General features: G+C 40.4%; 1 protein-coding gene across 3 annotated transcripts in view; it reads right to left on the bottom strand.

Annotated features, from left to right (window-relative positions):
* Nucleotides 1-20,815, bottom strand: part of nrp2a (neuropilin 2a) — a 199,613-nt gene that overhangs the window by 97,116 nt on the left and 81,682 nt on the right. For all 3 annotated transcript variants that reach the window (XM_062060193.1, XM_062060213.1, XM_062060202.1), the window contains 4 exons: nt 15,461-15,691; nt 8,185-8,340; nt 5,660-5,829; nt 37-192 (listed from right to left, as the gene is read on the bottom strand). In XM_062060193.1, coding sequence (XP_061916177.1) covers nt 37-192; nt 5,660-5,829; nt 8,185-8,340; nt 15,461-15,691 — 713 coding nt within the window. The remainder of the gene's footprint in view (nt 1-36; nt 193-5,659; nt 5,830-8,184; nt 8,341-15,460; nt 15,692-20,815) is intronic.

The following is a 20,815-nucleotide window of genomic DNA, read 5'->3' as shown; positions in this document are numbered from 1 at the left end:
GTATACCGTACAACCCTATTCCAAAGTCAATCGTACCTTGTGGTTCTTGCCATGCCGATAGATCATCCAGTCCTCCCCGTTGGTGCTGACCTCCAGTTTGAACGTGGTAACATAGTAAGACTTCTGTGTCTCTTTGGAAATGGCACCCTGGGTGGCGATGCCCGCCAGGACCTTCAGAAACTGGAGGTCAACCTTGAAGATGAAGGAAACAGCAAATTAAATATGAAACGTGTCTTGTTAATAGGGAGTGACGGATGGGACGGGAGCGACTGCAAAGCGAGCGTTGGGGGATTTATGATGTTTGACGTAGACAACCAAGACGACACGCTGCCGTGTCTATTTGTCACGCAGGCGTTCGAGGATGGAGGGCGGCCGTCAGGCACAGGAAGACGGGGGGTGGCGTTGGCATGTGTAAGTGTGGAGCGCAAAGATCAATGGTATTTGAACGTGTTCCGAAGAAGCACCGTCATTCATCATAGCGCGCTTCCCCTCGCTGGTGCATGCATGAATGTATAGAAACATAAATAAATATGAGCGCGTTCCTTATCATCCGTTTGCAGTTCTTCTTTGTCATGGGTTATCAATGAGACTTCATTTCCAGATCCTCCTGAGAACATTTCAGGAAAAAAAAAAAAAAAAGTCCTGTTATGCAAAACGCAAATGTCAACTGCTCTCAGGAGGGTATGCACGTATGTTCTTATTAGGGGTTGGAAAATTTGGCCTAAAATATATATTGCGATTTATATCAGAGCTTAGTGTGATAAATATATGGTAACCCTTTAGTATGGGGAACCTATTCACCATTAATTAGTTGCTTATTAAAGTAACAAAGACTTAATTTAGAGTTATTTGGACACGAGGGGAACATATAAGGGTTAGGGTTACTAATAAGCAATAATTCTGAGGTTATTGAGGGGAGACTCTTAGTTAATGGCTTACTGGTTGTATAATAAGGCCATGCAGAATAAGGCATTAATAATTACTTAATAATGACTAATTAAGAGCCAATATGTTACTCATTTGCATGTTAATAAGAAACTAATTAATGGTGAATATGTTCCCCATACTAAAGTGTTACCAAAGATATTTATCATGGTATATTATATGGCAGGGGTCGGGAACCTTTTTGGCAGAGAGAGCCATGAAAGCCAAATAATTTTAAAATGTATTTCCGTGAGAGCCATATAATATATTTTTTAACACTGAATACAACTAAATGCGTGCATTTTTAAGCAAGACCAACATTTTTGAGTATAAAAAGTCTCTTATTCGTTTGAATAACATTGTTTTTCTGAAGCTAACCAATAATAAATAAAATACTTCTTACCGTTAATGCGACTTCTTGAACAGGTGCGGTAGAAAACGGATGAATGGATTAAAATGCATGAGAATGTTTTATGTTTTGAACGTTATTTTTAACACTGGGATTTCCAGCGGAATTATTCATTACTTATCATTGTTAAGCAATGTCAGCTAAGATTTATCTGAGAGCCAGATGCAGTCATCAAAAGAGCCACATCTGGCTGGCGAGCCATAGGTTCCCTACCCCTGCTATACGGCATATATATGATAGTAGAAACATTTTGGAACGGGTAATAAAGGCGCCTAATGTATGGGGTAACATATTGCGTCATTTCCAGTTGTTTTATATTCTCAAAACTATTGTTATACTTGCTAATTTCCTGTTAATATCTGGTTACTTTCTGCTTTTTGTTAAAGTGTATTTTATTCTTCTGTTGTACCATAATTTACATTAACCTTTTTGACCTCGGGACCCAACTTTTCCACTACAGAGGGCCCCGGGACCCACTCAAATATTAACACTGAATTATTCATCTTACTCCTAATTTTAATCATATTTAATAATTATTTATAACATACTTACAGTTTATAACCTTGTCAAATGATATGAAACCATGTGGTAATCACAAAGATTATTATTTATTTAACAAACAAACCTTAGGCTTAGGTCAGGCTGATTAAAAAAATAAGTACCAACCAAATATACTGCATACACTAAAATGTACATACAATTATGTTGTGCTGAAATAAACTAAATGATTAGTCAATATTTCTTAACTAAATTGTCAATCAAATTAAACCACTTTAGTCATAATTTTTGCGCTTAAGAAACTTCTCTATGACTTTAGCTCCAGACTTCTTCCGTTTGTTTGATATTGTCATTACTGCCACAAGTGGTGGAAAAGTGTATTACAGCTGAGTACCGCTGCGGCCTATAGGGACCACAGCTGCGAAACGGCCCTGTAGGAGGCGCTCGCGGCCCAACAATGGCCCTATGGTTAAGAAACACTGTTTAGGCGATACTACAAATTTGGGTATTGATCAAATACCAACTAGTTACATGATCAGTATTGACCCTTCCAATGTTTACGCTTAACATTTTCAGGATCATTATATCATTAAAATCTTAATCACAACTGAAATCCGACAATATCAAGTTTTCTTTATTTCCTTTCATTACATACATCATTATTGATACAAAACTACTATTGGCTCTTATTTCCTAAGTTTGTAAACAATAACAAAAACGATGAAAAAATGATTTTGTGATAATAAAAAATATCAATCTAGTCACTGTAGCTTTGACCATATACTGATACTTTACTTGGTATCGTTACTGTTGATATTTTTATCGATCCACCAACAATTCAAGAGTTCGAGCTAAGCCGTTAGCTATGCTTTTTTTTTTTCCTGCTAGGGTGCATAGAGTAGCATCTTTAGCTATTCATTGTCAAATATCGATATAGTCCAGGGGTGTCAAACGTACGGCCCGAGGGCCAAATCAGGCCCGCGAACAGGTTTTATCCGGCCCGCGGGATAATTTTGTGAAGTATAAAAATGAACCTGAAATTTTTGAATGAAAGAAACAGCTGTTCTAAATGTGTCCACTGGATGTCACGATAGCAATTTTTTGTATATTTGTAAATGATTAGACTTAGACTTCTTTTTATTGTCGTTCAAATTTGAACTTTGCAGTACAGATAAGAACGCAATTTCGTTGCATTAGCTCATGGTAGTGCAGCTACATATGTACAAAATAAACCACATGATGTTAGCACACCAGTCGAGGAAAATGATCAAATTACATAAATAACATACTGTAATTTGATTTTGATATAATTTTTTTTATCTTAATAGATTGAAAATTAACACCAATGAGTTGACTGATAAACATCATCATATCATTTATTAAGAAAATATAAATAACGACAAATAAAGATAGAATACTATTAACCGCAACATTTAAGTGTAAAAAACCCCCAACAACATTACGATTTGTACAATTTCCGAATGTGCTTCTTCTATTTTTAAACAAAGAAAACAATCTGAAGTTGTCTTTATTTTTAACTTATCGTGCGGTGATTTTACCAGTCCGGCCCAGTTAGGAGTAGATTTTTCTCCACGTGGCCCCCGATCTAAAATGAGTTTGACACCCCTGATCTAGTCACTGTAGCATCGACCAGCAACTGATACAGTAGAAGTATTTAAGTCCCATCTTAAAACTCATTTGTATAATCTAGCCTTTAAATAGACCCCCTTTTTAGACCAGTTGATCTGCCGTTTCTTATCTTTTCTGCCCCCTTCTCCCTAGTGGAAGGGGGGGCACAGGTCCGGTGGCCATGGATGAAGTGCTGGCTGTCCAGAGTCGGGACCCGGGGTGGACCGCTCGCCTGTGCATCGGTTGGGGACATCTTTGCGCTCTGTATGGTCTCCTTCTGGCCCCACTATGGACTGGCCTCTCACTATTATGTTAGATCCACTATGGACTGGACTTTCGCAATATTATGCTAGACCCACTCGACGTCCATTGCATCCGGTCTCCCCTAGAGGGGGTGGGGGGGTCACCCACATCTGCGGTCCTCTCCAAGGTTTCTCATAGTCATTCACATTGACATCCCACTGGTTTGTGAGTTTTTCCTTGCCCTTACGTGGGATCTGAACCGAGGATGTCGTTGTGGCTTGTGCAGCCCTTTGAGACACTTGTGATTTAGGGCTATATAAATAAACATTGATTGAGTGATACGAGACGTGGTATCGTTACTGTTGATATTTGTATTGAACCACGCACCCCTGTTTACATTTAGGACAGGGGTGTCCAAAGTGCGGCCCGGGGGCCATTTGCGACCCGCAGCTAATTGTTTACCGGCCCGCCACACACTCTGCAAAAATTGAAAAATTTAAAAAAACATTTAAAAAAGTGGAATGAGGTGAGATCTAACGAGAAAAAGTTGCAATGTTGACACAAAGCTGCCATGCAGGCTGTTTTTTTTTCTTTTCTCTTTCTTTCTTTTTCTTTTTTTTGCCATTGCTCCAAAAAAAAGACAAACAATATATGTTATAATGAATTATTGACCTATTCAAGGCTCCAATTACTTCAAAAATGTCGCTTTAAAATGTTTTATGTGGAAAAAATATTGCATATATTGTGTGCAATACCAAATATTTCTTTGACAAAAGAGCATAAAAACAAAATAATAGTTCATACGTAAAATCAACAGATATATCTGAAGTTGATCTCGTAACTTAAGTGTTGAAAGTTAAAAAAAACCTAATAAAAATGTATCACTTTATGAGTGGGGGACCTTTTGCATCCCAAATATATTTAGTGGAATTTTATTAATATTTTCACTGTGATTACTCAAAAATATTAAAGAATTAACATCAATGGTGTCCTGCATTATTGATCTTTTAGAGTTCTAATTACTAAATACTGCATATTTCCAGTTTTGCTATAAAAAACAAAGTTCTTTTTGACAGTAAAGGCATAAAACCTTTTTTTTTTTTTTTTTACTTTTTATCAACCTGAAGTTGATGGGTTCCCACTTCTCTGTGAGCGCTTAGAGTATCTAACAATAGAAAAGCGCGATATAAAATCTAATCCATTATTATTATTATTATATAGAGATTTACTGTAAGCGTTAAATAAAAAAAAAAAATAATAATTTTACTTATTTTTAACGTTTTAATGACTGAGACCCTTTATGGTCCCTGGGAGCCCTAAAGGTTAAAAAAAAAAAAAAAATCCATATATTTTGTTATGGTTTAAAATGAAAAATATCAAAATGGCCCCCGCATGCTTAAATTTTTCCGTGTGCGGCCCTCAGTGGACACCCCTGATTTAGGAGCTCCGGCTTGGCGGTTAGCAATGCTTTTTTGTATCCTGCTAGGGTGCATAGTGTAGCATGTATTCAGTGCCCTCTGGTCTTCCAGTGATAAATAATACTTGTAAGAAGCACTGTTTCTTTGCCGCCATTGAGGCGAGGATTATTGATATAGCCGTTAGCTTGCTAGTGAGGACGCCACAATGCGTTTGCTTGTCACTGTCAAATTTGCGGGGCACAGCTAGAATGTGTCATCAACATGCATTATTATTATTATTTATATTGTATATCATCTACATTGCGCAAGCCTAGTTCTTATGTGTGCAACATAGTACTCTTTTTTTTATTTTTTATTACCTAAGCTTATATTTGTATTGCCGGGGTTTGTGCCCTTTTCCTCCCATCAATATTATTGACCACGCTGCAGTTGGAGTCTAAGAGGCTGTGCAACGTGACCTATTGAGAATGCTCGTCTTAATGTCTACAAAAGTAATTAGTGTAGACAATAAAGTTGCATTGATGAAAGATGAACGGACCTGGATGTATTCCTTGTTGCTGTCCTCGGAGGGCGTCCAGGCGTTGTCATGGTTGTTGAGGCGAGCCTGTCGCGGCAACCAGCGGTTATCGTAGAAGCTCGTGGAGGCGCTGATCTGGTCGTCGCTGATCCTCCCCGATTCCATGCCGAGCGCCATGCTGCAGTGAAACGCTGATGGAGGGAAAGAGAAAAGAAATTGAGCTGTATTTTAATAGATGGCGGGGGTAAAAAGGTAGCATGTTATACACCAGGACGACGTGAGTGTAAATTTACAGAGAGAAAAGGGCCGAGAGAGTCAGAAGAGCTAAATTGAGGTGAAGTTAATTTTAAATAAGAAAATGGCTTCTTCTGTGGGATTGAATTAGCATTAAAGTGGGTAAGACACAGAGGTGAGATGAAGAAATATGAGTGTCTACAAATAGTGGAGAAATTGTTTACACTAAGCCGGATAACTCCTTAAACTAATAATTATTTAGCCTACGCCCCGTGTCAGCCACACTAAATCATCGTTTAAGGTCTCCCTCCTTGGAATATTTTTTACACGGGTAAGTGCGCCTTGTATTTCTTGAATCTCCGGCTCTTAGCTTTGTATGGTGATCGTTTACAAACTGAGTTTGGAGAGGAAGTGACGTCAGGAAGAACGCGCCACAGCCAGCTTCATAATAAAGCGGTTTCGTACTCGGCGCTAACCACTGGAAATATGAAGGCGAGTCATCCAGACATGTCCGTGTTTCTCCTTCCGTCTGTACAGACGCTTGTGGAAATCACACATGAATACCTTAAGAGAAAGCGATTGCAGCTATTTCAGATACAACACTTCGCAGACGGCAAGAGAACTTTCGAATGTCCAGGTCAGCTGCGATTCTAACTTGGTGAAAAACTTTGTCCATTTCTCGAAGGAGAGACAACGAGAATGCGGGCTCAAGTGGATGTGATAAAAAAAGGTTGCATGTGCTTTGTATTACCTGGCTGACAAGGGAAGACTACGGAAAACAGCGAATGCATTTGGACTGGCAAAGCAGACTGTATCAGTTATTGTCCGCCATGTATGTCGCAGACTCAACGTCTAGGTCAAGCGTTTATAAAGTCACCAAAAACGAATGGAGAATGAACGTGAAGGCAAAAGAGTGAGGAGTGTCCTGACCAGATATCTAGATCCCTAGTTTGATTGATGTAAAATGTTCTTTAAGGTTATCCAGGGTAAATCCCACCTAACCTTATCCTTGTCCACACACACACAATGGTCGTTTAAGACCCCCTCCCTCCCTCTGTCCGCCGGCCTAACGCAACCTAGTACGCATGCGCGGAAAATGCGCACGTCATAGTCACCTCCAGTGTTGCTTTGTGTGCAAGTTCTTAAATGTAACTTATCTGAACAATATCCAATGTTGTGGTATTTCAATTAACTGGAATCCAGTGCACTGTGGGGCCCTATTGTAGTGAATCACACCTGATTCACTACACAATAATGGACATGTGGAAGTAAACAATGTGATAAAGACAATTTTATATCAATCAAACTAGGGATCTAGATATCTGGTCAGGACACTCCTCACTCTTTTGCCTTCACCTTCATTGTCCATTCCTTTTTGGTGACTTTATAAACTCTGTCCCCATGGACATTAACCAGAATGACCTACCATTCGTTGTGTATGCTTGTTTTGTACTTTTGTACTTTAACTTTAACTTTTTGAATTATTGTCCCAGCCCTATGTTGAAAGCCTGATAGCAGCCAGAAACTAGCAGGCAAGTAGGGACGAGTACCAAATTCGGTACATTTCAAGGTACCAACAGTAGTCCATTGGTACAACTAGGTATCGATTCACATTAAATCAAACAGTGAGTTTTAAAGTTAAACTCGTCTTGTGCGACACCTGGTCCGTGTATTTACATTCTTTCTCGTCTTCAGTTATGTACCGTATTTTCCGCACTATAAGGCGCACCTAAAAACCTCCAATTTTCTCAAAAGCTGAAAGTGCGCCTTATAATCCGGTGCGCCTTATATATGGACCAATATTGAGCCACAACAGGTCTCGCAACTACGGGATGCATAACGTAACCCCAGCCTCTACTGTAGCGTCTATTCTATGCGCCTTATAATGCGGTGCGCCTTATATATGAACAAATTTTAGAATATGCCATTCATTGAAGGTGCGCCTTATAATCCGGTGCGCCTTATAGTGCGGAAAATACGGTAAGCTAAAGTAGCAAGAGCGTGAATCTTTTCATGGACAAAAAACGTCTACGGATTTCTATTTTTGCGCAATACTCGGTTTAATCTAGGGATTCACAGCTAATTCTTATCGATTGAAGTGGCTACTACCGATGCAGGCGAATTGCTCACTTTTAAAACTATATATCTGGGCGCATCGGTCTATCGTTAAAAACCCAACTATCGATCCAAATGTGAAAGGTACCCATCCCTACAGTCCCATCTACCCCGCTACACAGAAGTGTCATGGAGGAAAAACCGAAACACACTTTGGCTACAATTAGGATTACAAACGCCCCGCGCAGAGTACTCACAGTCTCTGACTTCTTTGCGCGTCATGTTGTAGCGGGCAGAGAAGCCGTCTTTGGCCACCGCCATGTCCGTGTGGAAGGAGAGGGACAGCAGGCCGGAGGATGACTGGATCTCAGGCGGGATCTTGGTACCACAGTACCGCCCGATCAGTGGTGACACTGCAGACAAATAAATACAGTTAGATTTTCCAGAAACACAAGTAAAGTGTTGTTTTTGAGAAAACAACTTTTATTCCACTAACAACACTGCTAAGTAAAGGCAAATGAGTCGCCACATGCCCTCCATCCCAACACCCGCCATCTTCCTCCCATAATGCCTTTCTCTGCCCTGTCCATCCCTCAGTCCATCTGCTCCATGTGTCTTAGCCAGACCCCAGCAGGGGAACTGGAATCCCCGCCTTAATGCAAGCTGCACTGGGATCATCCGCATGCACGCGTGCACGCACACCCACACACACACACACACACACACACACACATCCACCAATAAGGATTACAGCAGTCTCAAGAGGTGCTCCCTCGCCAGACGCCGGATTCTTCACCCTTTCCTCTTGTCTGCCAAGACTCTTTCACGCCTGAAAACTGGGCTCCCTCAAACTGGGCTACACTTTGATTTCCTCCTAATTCCCGACTTTGAATGTCTGCGGCTAGCTGAGCTCCCAAATTCAAGGCTATAATTGGCATTTGAAATCCACATGGATCCCTTTTTAGCAACTGCAAATGGAATAATTACCGCAAGTCATCAGTCCTTTGCCTCATAGATATCATCTAAATAAAGGAGAGAGAAAATAAATGAAAAGGAGCTTAAGGGTGCAAAAGTGCAATTTATTAGTGATGTGCGATACCAGTGATTTTCTTTAAGATCCGATACCAAGTAAAATTTAGGCTGGTATCGGTGATACAGATTCGATACCGATACTTTGTGCAAACATATTAACATAACCAAAGTAAGAAAAAAAGAGCAAAAATCAGAATGTAATGAAAAAAAACTAAAAAATGTTAACTGAGAATTAATAATAATAATAATGTACTTAGCTGCATGTAACAAAGTTAAAAACGTGTTTTTAACATAAAAAAAAAAACTAAAAAAAACTAAGCTTAACTACTTAACTACATTTTCCAGTAGCTTAGCTACTTTTTGAACTTGTAGCGATTCCTGTAGCTATTTTTAGAGCCATGTGGCGAGGTAGCTTGCATCAAAGCTACAAGCTACAAAGAGAGAAAATGGACTGCCAATCCAGGCCCCCCTCATAATATGGAGAATATACAATGACCTGGAAGAATGAGAACATCCATACTTAACGGAGAAAATCCAAGATGATTAGTTTGTGTTTGTAGGATGAGTCACAATTGGCTAGAGCCGATTGGTAGAGCGGAATATACGTTAGGTCAGGAAAAAACACAGAGGCTATTTCATCCCTACAAGCCTGTTATGCAGGTTTCTCTGCTCTTCAGGGGATTTTCTGAAGAGCAGGTTTCTCTGCTCTTTAGAAAATCCCCTGGAGAGCAGAGGAACCTGCGAAACAGGCTTGTAGGGATGAAATAGCCTTCAGGGGATTTTCTGAAGAGCAGAGAAACCTGCGAAACAGGCTTGTAGGGATGAAATAGCCTTCAGGGGATTTTCTGAAGAGCAGAGAAACCTGCAAAACAGGCTTGTAGGGATGAAATAGCCTCTGTTTTTTTCCCCCCCTACAAGCCTGTTACGCAGGTTTCTCTGCTCTTCAGGGGATTTTCTGAAGAGCAGAGAACCTGCGAAACAGGCTTGTAGGGGAAAAAAACACAGAGGCTATCTGATCCCTACAAGCCTGTTTCGCCGGTTTCTCTGCTCTTCAGAAAATCCCCTTATCTGTGTTTTTTCCCCTACAAGCCTGTTACGCAGGTTTTTCTGCTCTTCAGGGGATTTTCTGAAGCCTGTTACGCAGGTTTTTCTGCTCTTCAGGGGATTTTCTGAAGAGCAGAGAACCTGCGAAACAGGCTTGTAGGGGGGGGGGAACAGAGGCTATTTCATCCCTACAAGCCTGTTTTGCAGGTTTCTCTGCTCTTCAGAAAATCCCCTGAAGGCTATTTCATCCCTACAAGCCTGTTTCGCAGGTTTCTCTGCTCTTCAGAAAATCCCCGGAAGGCTATTTCATCCCTACAAGCCTGTTTCGCAGGTTCCTCTGCTCTTCAGGGGATTTTCTGAAGAGCAGAGAAACCTGCGAAACAGGCTTGTAGGGATGAAATAGCCTGTGTTTTTTCCTGACCTAACGTGTGTGTATATATATATATATATATATATATATATATCCATCCATCCATTTTGTACCGCTTGTCCCTTATAGCTTCCCCTGTAGCTTAGCTATATTTTATCAAAAGTAACTTGTAGCTTAGCTTACTGCATTTTCCAAGTAGCTTACCCATCCCCCATAATACAAATCTGACACAAAGTCTGTTTTTACAATTTTTTTGAAAATAAAAAAATATCAACATGGCCCCCGCACACTTTGACTGGTATCGGCAGTGTCGATATTCCAGTGTCGATTCGCAAATCACTACCATTGTTTTCCACTAATGTGGTTTTCGTTAGCGGTACAGCGGCAATTACCCTTTGGTGGCGACTATCAAAGCCCCCCATTACAAATGTTTTTGCTTTCCCACTTCCTGATTGGTCACTTTCCTGACACTTATCATCGGAGGCAAAGAGATTCTCATCGCGGCCCTCACTCTCACCCGTGGGAGGAAGGAAACACAAGGTGATAAGGATGGAGCGCAGGGAGGATAGGAAGGAGGTGATGAAGGGTGTTATTATGGAGAGGGGGGGGGGGGGGCATGGGAAAAGGCTGCTCCTTTGAGGTGTCGAAGAACTTTTAGCTGTCAGAGTGAAATAATATTTCCTCTATGTGACGCAAAGGAATAGAAGGCAAGGCTGTGCACATCAAAGCCAGCGCTTCCTGCTTGGGAAACTGACGTAACGTCCATTTGGGGTCTGCATACGCGTGAAGCATTTTCTGTGTTCTGTGTGTGTGTGCACACCAGGGACGTGCGGTCAGGCCAGGCAACATAAAAAAACTGAATTGTTTGTTCATTTAAACCAGAGGTGTCAAACGTACGGCCTACAAACAGGTTTTATCCGGCCCGCGGGATGAGTTTGCAAAGTATGAAAATGAGCCGAAATTTTTGAATGAAAGAAACTGCTGTTCTAAATGTGTCCACTAGATGTCGCAATAGCAATTCTTTGTAGATGATGTTACATACCGGTACTTAAAAAAAAAATTAACCACATGATCTTATTAGTGCACCAGTCGAGGAAAATGATCAAACTACATAAATAACATCCTGTAATTTGATTTTGATATTTTTTTTATCTTGATAGATGGAAAATGAACACCAATGAGTTGACTGATGAACATTGTCACATAATTTATTCAGAAAGTATAGATAACGACAAATAAAGGTAGAATACTATTAACCGCAACATGTAAGTGTAAACAACACCCCATGTACATTTTCAGAATGTGCTTGTTCTATTTTTAAACAAAGAAAACAATCAGAAGTTGTCTTTATTTTTAACTTATCATGCCGTGATTTTGCCAGTCCGTGTCCACTTGGGAGTAGATTTTTCTCCATGTGGCCCCCGATCTAAAATGAGTTTGACACCCCTGATTTAAACTGTTATAAAATAATTTTCTGTATGTTTACAATCTTTTTTTTACATTTTTTTTTTTTACATTTTATTAAGTAAAAATCTCAAAAATGGCAGATTTCTTGATCATATCGCGTGCAGGAAGCTGATACAAAGCTACCGCTAAGGACGTTCCTGCATGTTAAGTGCTTAGTGTTTAACTAACTTTATATATCTGCGGCTTATAGTCCGATATGGAAAAATAATGATTTGAAAATTTAGTGCAGGGGTGTCAAACTGATTTTAGCTCAGCGGCCACATGGTGGAAAATTCATTCCTAAGTGGGCCGGACTGGTAAAATCATGGCATTATAACTTAAGAACAAAGACAACATCAGATTGTTTTGGGTGTATAAAAATAGACACAATAAGCACGTTCTGAAAATGTACAAATAATATAGTTGGTTTTTACACTTACATATTCTATTTTTTATTTGTCCTTATTTATACTTTTAGACTAAATGATGTGATAATGTTTATCAGTCAAATAGGTGGAATTGAGTCTGGCAGAGTTTTAAAATGCTCCCATTGGTGTTAATTTTTCATCTATCAGAAGATTAAATAAATAATATCAAAATCAAATTAAAGGGACGGCGTGGCGAAGTTGGTAGAGTGGCTGTGCCAGCAATCGGAGTGTTGCTGGTTACTGGGGTTCAATTCCCACCTTCTACCTTCCTAGTCACGTCCGTTGTGTCCTTGGGCAAGACACTTCACCCTTGCTCCTGATGGCTGCTGGTTAGCGCCTTGCATGGCAGCTCCCGCCATCAGTGTGTGAATGTGTGTGTGAATGGGTAAATGTGGAAATACTGTCAGAAAAGCGCTATACAAGTATAACCCATTTATCATTTATCATTTATTAAGTATGTTATTAACGTAATTTCCTCATTTTCCTCAAGCAAAACTTGTGAATTTGGACTCATTTCATGAATGACACATTTTTTTTCAGCATATGTGCGCTCAGTAAATGTGTCACTGATTATCAAAAACATTTATCTTGGTAAAAATGTCACAGGTTATTACCAACAACATCTTTGACAATCAAGGCATTAATTTAACAATCTACATTTTGTATACTATCACTAACTAGATGAAGCAATTCCTGAAGGAATTGCTGTGTGAATGCTCCAATGCTGAAGTTGAACTGAAATGCTGACAGAATGTAGTATGAATGTTGAAATGGTTTGAATGTTGAAAAGTTAGAATTACAGGAAAACTGGAATTTGGTTTGGAACTTGGGAAAGTGTGTGATTGAATGTATAGGTGGAGTGCAATATGTTGAAGGTGGAATGGTTTGAATGGGTTGAAGAATGTGGGAATTGTAGAAGTTTGAAAAATTGGCAATTAATTTTGAATGGGGAAAAATGAAAAAAAAAATTGGAATTATGGAAAATGTATTTTAGAATTGTTGAAGTAAAACACACAATTCCTAGACAGGCTGAATATTTTGAAGTTGGAACGGTTTGGATCAGATGCAAATTGTGGGAATTGTGGAACTTTGAAGAATGTCCCATTGATTTCAATGGGAATTTCAAAAAAAATTGGGAATTTCAGGAAAAGCTGGAATTTTTTTTTTAAATGCTAAAAAACTTGAATGGTCTGAATGAGTTGAAATGGTTGGTGTTGGCATTTTTCAAATCGGTACAGAAATGTTGAAGTAGTAACATGTTGAATTGGTATTACGGAATTCCTGGAATTTCTGGAAAACCGGGAATTTTTCCAGAAAACAACTAAAACTTTGTTTTTTGTCCTAATTAAGAGGAATGTTTTGACGGTGGAATGGTTGAAGTGGGTTGAAAAATGTGGGAGGAGTAGTCGCCAGAAAAAAGGGTGGAAAAAGGGCTTTGGAAAACCAGGAATTCTGGAAAATCTTGGAATTTTTTTGAACTTGGAAAAATGATAGTTTGAATTTCCAGAGTGGTGGAATATGTTGAAGGTGGAATGGTTTCAATAGGTTGAAAAATGTGGAAATGGTGAAAGTTTGAAATTCATTTTAAATGGGGAAAATGTCCCGGAAAACCGGGAATCCTGGGTAATCTGGCAACTTTCGGAATTTGTCAAGGGAAAGCCCGCGATTCCCGAATAGGCTGAACAGTTTGAAGTTGGACCGGTTTGAATCGCATGAAAAATGTGGAAGGTAGATCGAGCCAAAATCTGGAGAAGAAGAAGTAGAGGAATAACTAGACAAGGCAATTCCTGAAGGAATTGCGTGTGAATGCTCCAAAGCTGAAGTTGAACTGAAATCCTGTATTTTTTTGGAATTGTTATATTAGAGCACACAATTTTGAACAGGCTGAATTTTTTTTTAAGTCGGAACAGTTTGAATCAGATGCCAAATGTGGGAATTGTGGAACTTTGAAGAATGTCCCATTGATTTCAATGGGAATTTCCAAAATAATTGGGAATTTCAGGAAAAGCGGGAATTATTTTTGAAAATGCTAAAAACTTGAATGGTCTGAATGAGTTGAAATGGTTGGTGTTGACATTTTTCAAATCGGTAGAGAAATTTTGAAGTAGTAACATGTTGAATTGAGAAACGGTATTACGGAATTCCTGGAAATTTGGGAAAACCGGGAATTTTTCCAGTTCAAAAAACAATTTCTTTTTTTGTCCTAATTAAGAGGAATGTTTTGACGGTGGAACGGTTGAAGTGGGTTGAAAAATGTGGGAGGAGTAGTCGCCAGATAAAAGGATGGAAATATGGCTTTGGAAAAAGCAGGAATTCTGGAAAATCCTGAAATTGTTTTGAACTTGGAAAAATGATAGTTTGAATTTCCAGAATGGTGGAATATGTTGAAGGTGGAATGGTTTGAATAGGTTGAAAAATGTGAGAGGAGTAGTCGCCAGAAAAAAGGGTGAAAATAGGGCTTTGGAAAACCAGGAATTCTGCAAAATCCTGGAATTTTTTTGAACTTGGAAAAATGATAGTTTGAATTTCCAGAGTGGTGGAATATGTTGAAGGTGGAATGGTTTGAATAGGTTGAAAAATTTGGAAATAGTGAAAGTTTGAAAAATGGCCAATTCATTTTAAATGGGTAAAAATGTCCCGGAAAACCGGGAATCCTGGGAAATCTGGCAATTTTTGGAATTCGTCAAGGGAAAGCCCGCGATTTCCAAATAGGCTGAAAAATTTGAAGTTAGTCCAGTTTGAATCAGATGAAAAATGTGAAAGGCAGAGCGCGCCAAAAACTGGAGAAGAAGAAGTAGAGGAATAATAATAAATAGATGCATTTTGGTGTAGCAAACCATATTGTGTGAATGCTTTGGAGCATTCACACAATAAGCAGCGTAAGTTTGTATATGTTTACACGGCACAGAGCTCCTCCCCCTCGGAAGTCATGGCTCTCACCCGGGGATACAAAGAATTGCTTGTGCGACATCCAGTGGACACTTTTAGAACAGCAGTTTCTTTCATTCAAAATGTTCAGCTCATTTTTATACTAAGCAAACTCATCCCGTGAGCCGGATAAAACCTGTTTGTGGGCCTGATCCGTTCCGCGGGCCATACGTTTGACACCCCTGATTTAGAGGGTGCGGCTTATATACCGATGCGCTCTATAGTCGGTAAAATACGGTACATTTTAAGAACAAACTGCTTCGCCTTGAACAAGAGTGCGCTTACCTTGCGGAAGTCCGTCCCACACGTCCAACCAGTCGTATTTGCAGTCCCCCTCTCCCACCATCAGGGGGTCGTTCTCCAGGTCAAAGGTCAAGAAGGTGAGGGCGATGTCCATGTGGGCCGGCGCGATGATCATGTAGGAGCACTCCAGGTTGTGCGGGTACTTATCGGGGAAGCCCGGCGACTCGATCATCCCGGAGCTGCTGGTGAAATTGCGGAAGCAGAACTCCGACCCTAAGAGGACACGAGGACGAGAGGAGGAGGCCATCCGTCATTGAGGAACATACGAGCTCAGACATGAGCGATGGATCAAACACGGACATAAACATCTGACTCGCAGGCAGACTACAACGCTGACAGTGTGTCCGATGTTACGCTACATGACAGGAAGAGGGTGTAGTAACCCCCTCCACCACTTCCCCTCCAGCAGCCCAACCTGTCAAACAGCAGCACAATAAACGGGGGTACAATAAAAAAATATATAGTCAAATGTTTTCAAGATGTGAATGACGACAAGCGCGGCCTTCAAGGCTTCCATGCATTCCACATGAGGTCATTTGCATCATTTTGCATACATTTCAAGGAAATGTTCTATGTCTGTGACTCTCCCCTTTTTAATGCAGTCAACCACCCCACTAACCTTGTGTAATAGCTCTAAGTGAGCCCTTCGCGGCATCTCATCATTACCTATGCAGATTTATGCCCCCCCGCACGCCACTGTGGCTCACCTTGAGCAGCTGATCGTCATACACGTGCACCTGTAGTAGTCCTTCTCAAATCTTTCTAAATACATCTCTACACACTAAAAACTTAATAAAGTTATTATTTGTTGTAAGTAGTGTTATCTCGATACCAATATTTTGGTACCAAAATGATTTAGATACTTTTCTAAATAAAGGGGAACACAAAAAAAATGCGATTTTGTCTTTATTTTAACAAAAAATCTTACGGTACATTAAACATGTTTGTTATTGCTAGTTTGTCCTTAAAAAGTAGTGAACATACAAGACAACTTGTCTTTTAGTAGTAAGTAAACAAACAAAAGCTCCTAATTTATTCTGCTGACATATGCAGTAACATATTGTGTCATTTCCTATTCTATTAATTTGTCAACATTATTAAGGACAAGTGGTAGAAAATGAATTATTAAACTACTTGTTCATTTACTGTTAATATCTGCTTACTTTCTCCTTTAACATGTTCTATCTACACTTCTGTTAAAATGTAATAATCACTTATTCTTCTGTTGTTTGATACTTTACTTTAGTTTTGGATGATACCACAAATTTGGGTATCAATCTGATACCAAGTCGTTACAGGATCATACATTGGTCATATTCAAAGTCCTCATGTGTCCAGGGGCATATTTCCAGAGTTTATAAACATAGCACACATTTTAAAAAAACCGAAAGAAGATGTTATGATGCCAAAAAATATTGACGTAATCATAGTAATACCGACTAGATACAATATTGTACTTGGTATCATTACAGTGGATGTTAGGTGTAGATCCACCAATGGCGTTTGTTTACATTTTGACGCCGGTGAGCTACGGTGTGTAGTGAAACATGTTTAGCTATTCCTCGTCCTGCAGGGATGATACTTGTAAGAAACTTACTTTATTTATCGCCATGGAAGCGAGGATTAGTGATTTAGAAGTAGCTAAAACACTGCCGACGGCGAATGGACGTTCGCCGTTAGCTACCTAGCCATGTCTTAGCATCGAATATGATTCATAGTACCGTCGATCATAATATTTTATTAGAGCGTATCAAAACACGTATTGGGATGTCAGACTTAGCCTTGTCTTGGTTTAACTCCTATCTTACTGACAGGATGCTACTCCCATAACAATGTGACCTCGGACTATGTCAAGGTAACGTGTAGAGTTCCCCAGGGTTCGGTTCTTGGCCCTGCACTCTTTAGTATTTACATGCTGCTGCTAGGCGACATCATACGCAAATACGGTGTTAGCTTTCACTGTTATGCTGATGACACTCAACTCTACATGCCCCTAAAGCTGACCAACACGCCGGATTGTAGTCAGCTGGAGGCGTGTCTTAATGAAATCAAACAATGGATGTCCGCTAACTTTTTGCAACTCAACGCTAAGAAAACGGAAATGTTGATTATCGGTCCTGCTAGACACCGACATCTATTTAATAATACCACCTTAACATTTGACAATCAAACAATTACACAAGGTGACTCGGTAAAGAATCTGGGTATTATCTTCGACCCAACTCTCTCGTTTGAGTCACACATTAAGAGTGTTACTAAAACGGCCTTCTTTCATCTCCGTAATATCGCTAAAATTCGTTCCATTTTGTCCACTAGCGACGCTGAGATCATTATTCATGCGTTCGTTACATCTCGTCTCGATTACTGTAAAGTATTATTTTCGGGTCTCCCTATGTCTAGCATTAAAAGTTGGTACAAAATGCGGCTGCTAGACTTTTGACAAGAACAAGAAAGTTTGATCATATTACGCCTATACTGTATATACCTTTATACAACTATATGCATATATACCTATACTGGCTCACCTGCACTGGCTTCCTGTGCACTTAAAATGACACTTTAAGGTTTTACTACTTACGTATAAAATACTACACGGTCTAGCTCCATCCTATCTGGCTGATTGTATTGTACCATGTGTCCCGGCAAGAAATCTGCGTTCAAAGAACTCGGCTTATTAGTGATTCCCAGAGCCCAAAAAAAGTCTGCGGGCTATAGAGCGTTTTCTATTCGGGCTCCAGTACTATGGAATGCCCTCCCGGTAACAGTTAGAGATGCTACCTCAGTAGAAGTATTTAAGTCCCATCTTAAAACTCATTTGTATACTCTAGCCTTTAAATAGACCCCCCTTGTACACCAGTTGATCTGCCGTTTCTTTTCTGCTCTGCCCCCCTCTCCTTCGTGGAGAGGGGGGGCACAGATTTGGTGACCACAGATGATGCGCTAGCTGTCCAAAGTCGGGACCCAGGGTGGACCACTCATCTGTGCATCAGTTGGGGACGTCTCTGTGCTACTGACTTGTCTCCACTCAAGATGTTCCCCCACTATGGACTGGACTCTCACACTATTATGTTAGATCCACTATGGACTGGACTCTCACACTATTATGTTAGATCCACTATGGACTGGACTCTCACACTATTATGTTAGATCCACTATGGACTGGACTCTCACACTATTATGTTAGATCCACTATGGACTGGACTCTCACTATTATGTTAGATCCACTATGGACTGGACTCTCACACTATTATGTTAGATCCACTATGGACTGGACTCTCACTATTATGTTAGATCCACTATGGACTGGACTCTCACACTATTATGTTAGATCCACTATCGACTGGACTCTCACTATTATGTTAGATCCACTATGGACTGGACTCTCACTATATTATGTTAGATCCACTATGGACTAGACTCTCACAATATTATGTTAGATCCACTATGGACTTGACTCTCACAATATTATGTTAGATCCACTATGGACTTGACTCTCACAATATTATGTTAGATCCACTATGGACTGGACTCTCACACTATTATGTTAGATCCACTATGGACTGGACTCTCACACTATTATGTTAGATCCACTATGGACTGGACTCTCACACTATTATGTTAGATCCACTATGGACTGTACTCTCACTATTATGTTAGATCCACTATGGACTGGACTCTCACACTATTATGTTAGATCCACTATGGACTGGACTCTCACTATTATGTTAAATCCACTATGGACTGGACTCTCACACTATTATGTTAGATCCACTATGGACTGGACTCTCACTATTATGTTAGATCCACTATGGACTGGACTCTCACTATTATGTTAAATCCACTATGGACTGGACTCTCACACTATTATGTTAGATCCACTATGGACTGGACTCTCACTATTATGTTAGATCCACTATGGACTGGACTCTCACTATTATGTTAGAGCCACTATGGACTGGACTCTCACACTATTATGTTAGATCCACTATGGACTGGACTCTCACACTATTATGCTAGATCCACTATGGACTGGACTCTCACAATATTATGCTAGATCCACTATGGACTGGACTCTCACAATATTATGCTAGATCCACTCGACGTCCATTGCACCGGTCGCCCAGGGGGTGCGGGGGTCCCCACATCTGCGGTCCCCTCCAAGGTTTCTCATTGTCATCAAATTGGGTTTACTTTTTTCTTGCCCTGATATGGGATCTGAGCCAAGGATGTCGTTGTGGCTTGTGCAGCCCTTTGAGACACTCGTGATTTAGGGCTATGTAAGTAAACATTGATTGATTGACATTGAGTATCGCGGTACTATACTAATACCGGTATACCGTACAACGCTCATGTATACGGTATTTTTCCTCTCAAATATTTTGTTGCATTCCGGGCTGTACTTAATGCTTTGTGTCTGCCGGAAGCCGCATCATCCTAATGGGACAAAACAATCAGGAGTCTTTTTCCAACATAACTGAGAGGAGAGAAGTTCTAAACCTGACAGCAGTCGGGTTGATGGCCACATCCGAATGTATAAAAGCAGCGTCAGGAGAGCAGACATGTTAATAGCACATTCCGTCTACAGCATTCCTCCAAGGCACCACCAGTCTTTATTATCAGTCAACCCTATAAAAGCCAAGGGGTGGGCTAGCTATTCGCCCCCGCTCCCGTCTGCACTTGAGAATGGTAGAAAACAGACCCCAATGGGCCCATGAGCACGAGGCAACAACGCCAGGAGACAAACAAGCTTTGCACTATAGTCTTCCACTTGGTGCCATATAATGTGCTATTCTCATCCATGTGCAAGATGTAAACATAAACTATTTTCTCCTCCGCTTGTTCCAAGCAGTCCCTGACCTTGCGAGTCACACGCCGCGGTATGTAAACACCCCGCAGGTCATCTAGCTTCATGCCCGACCAGGCTGCCCACACACACACACACACACACACACACACACACACACACACACACACACACACACACAGCTGAGCATGTTAATATATGCTGGTAATATTCAGCAAGCGTAGGCAGAGATATCTAAATCTCCCATCCACACCTTGACGCTGTATGTGTGTGTACCTGTGTGTTCTCGTGCACACCACGCACACCAGTGCATGCACGTGACCTACGTGTGTGTGTGTGCGTGAGTCATATGTCATGTGAGCGCTTGTGGTCGTTCTCTTTTATTAATGTCCTCACGTTATCGTTTTGGCTACAGGCCCCTTTTTTTTTTTGATAAATGAAAATGAACTCGATAACGTTGCCGAGAAATTGCCACGTCCGATTGTCCGTGCGGGTTGGTTTTCTGTGTCTGTCGCTTCCCACCAGTGTGCGAG

The sequence above is a fragment of the Entelurus aequoreus genome, linkage group LG01 (genome assembly GCF_033978785.1).
Source record: "Entelurus aequoreus isolate RoL-2023_Sb linkage group LG01, RoL_Eaeq_v1.1, whole genome shotgun sequence".
NCBI lineage: Eukaryota > Metazoa > Chordata > Actinopteri > Syngnathiformes > Syngnathidae > Entelurus > Entelurus aequoreus.
This window is presented reverse-complemented; position numbering and strand designations above follow the sequence as displayed.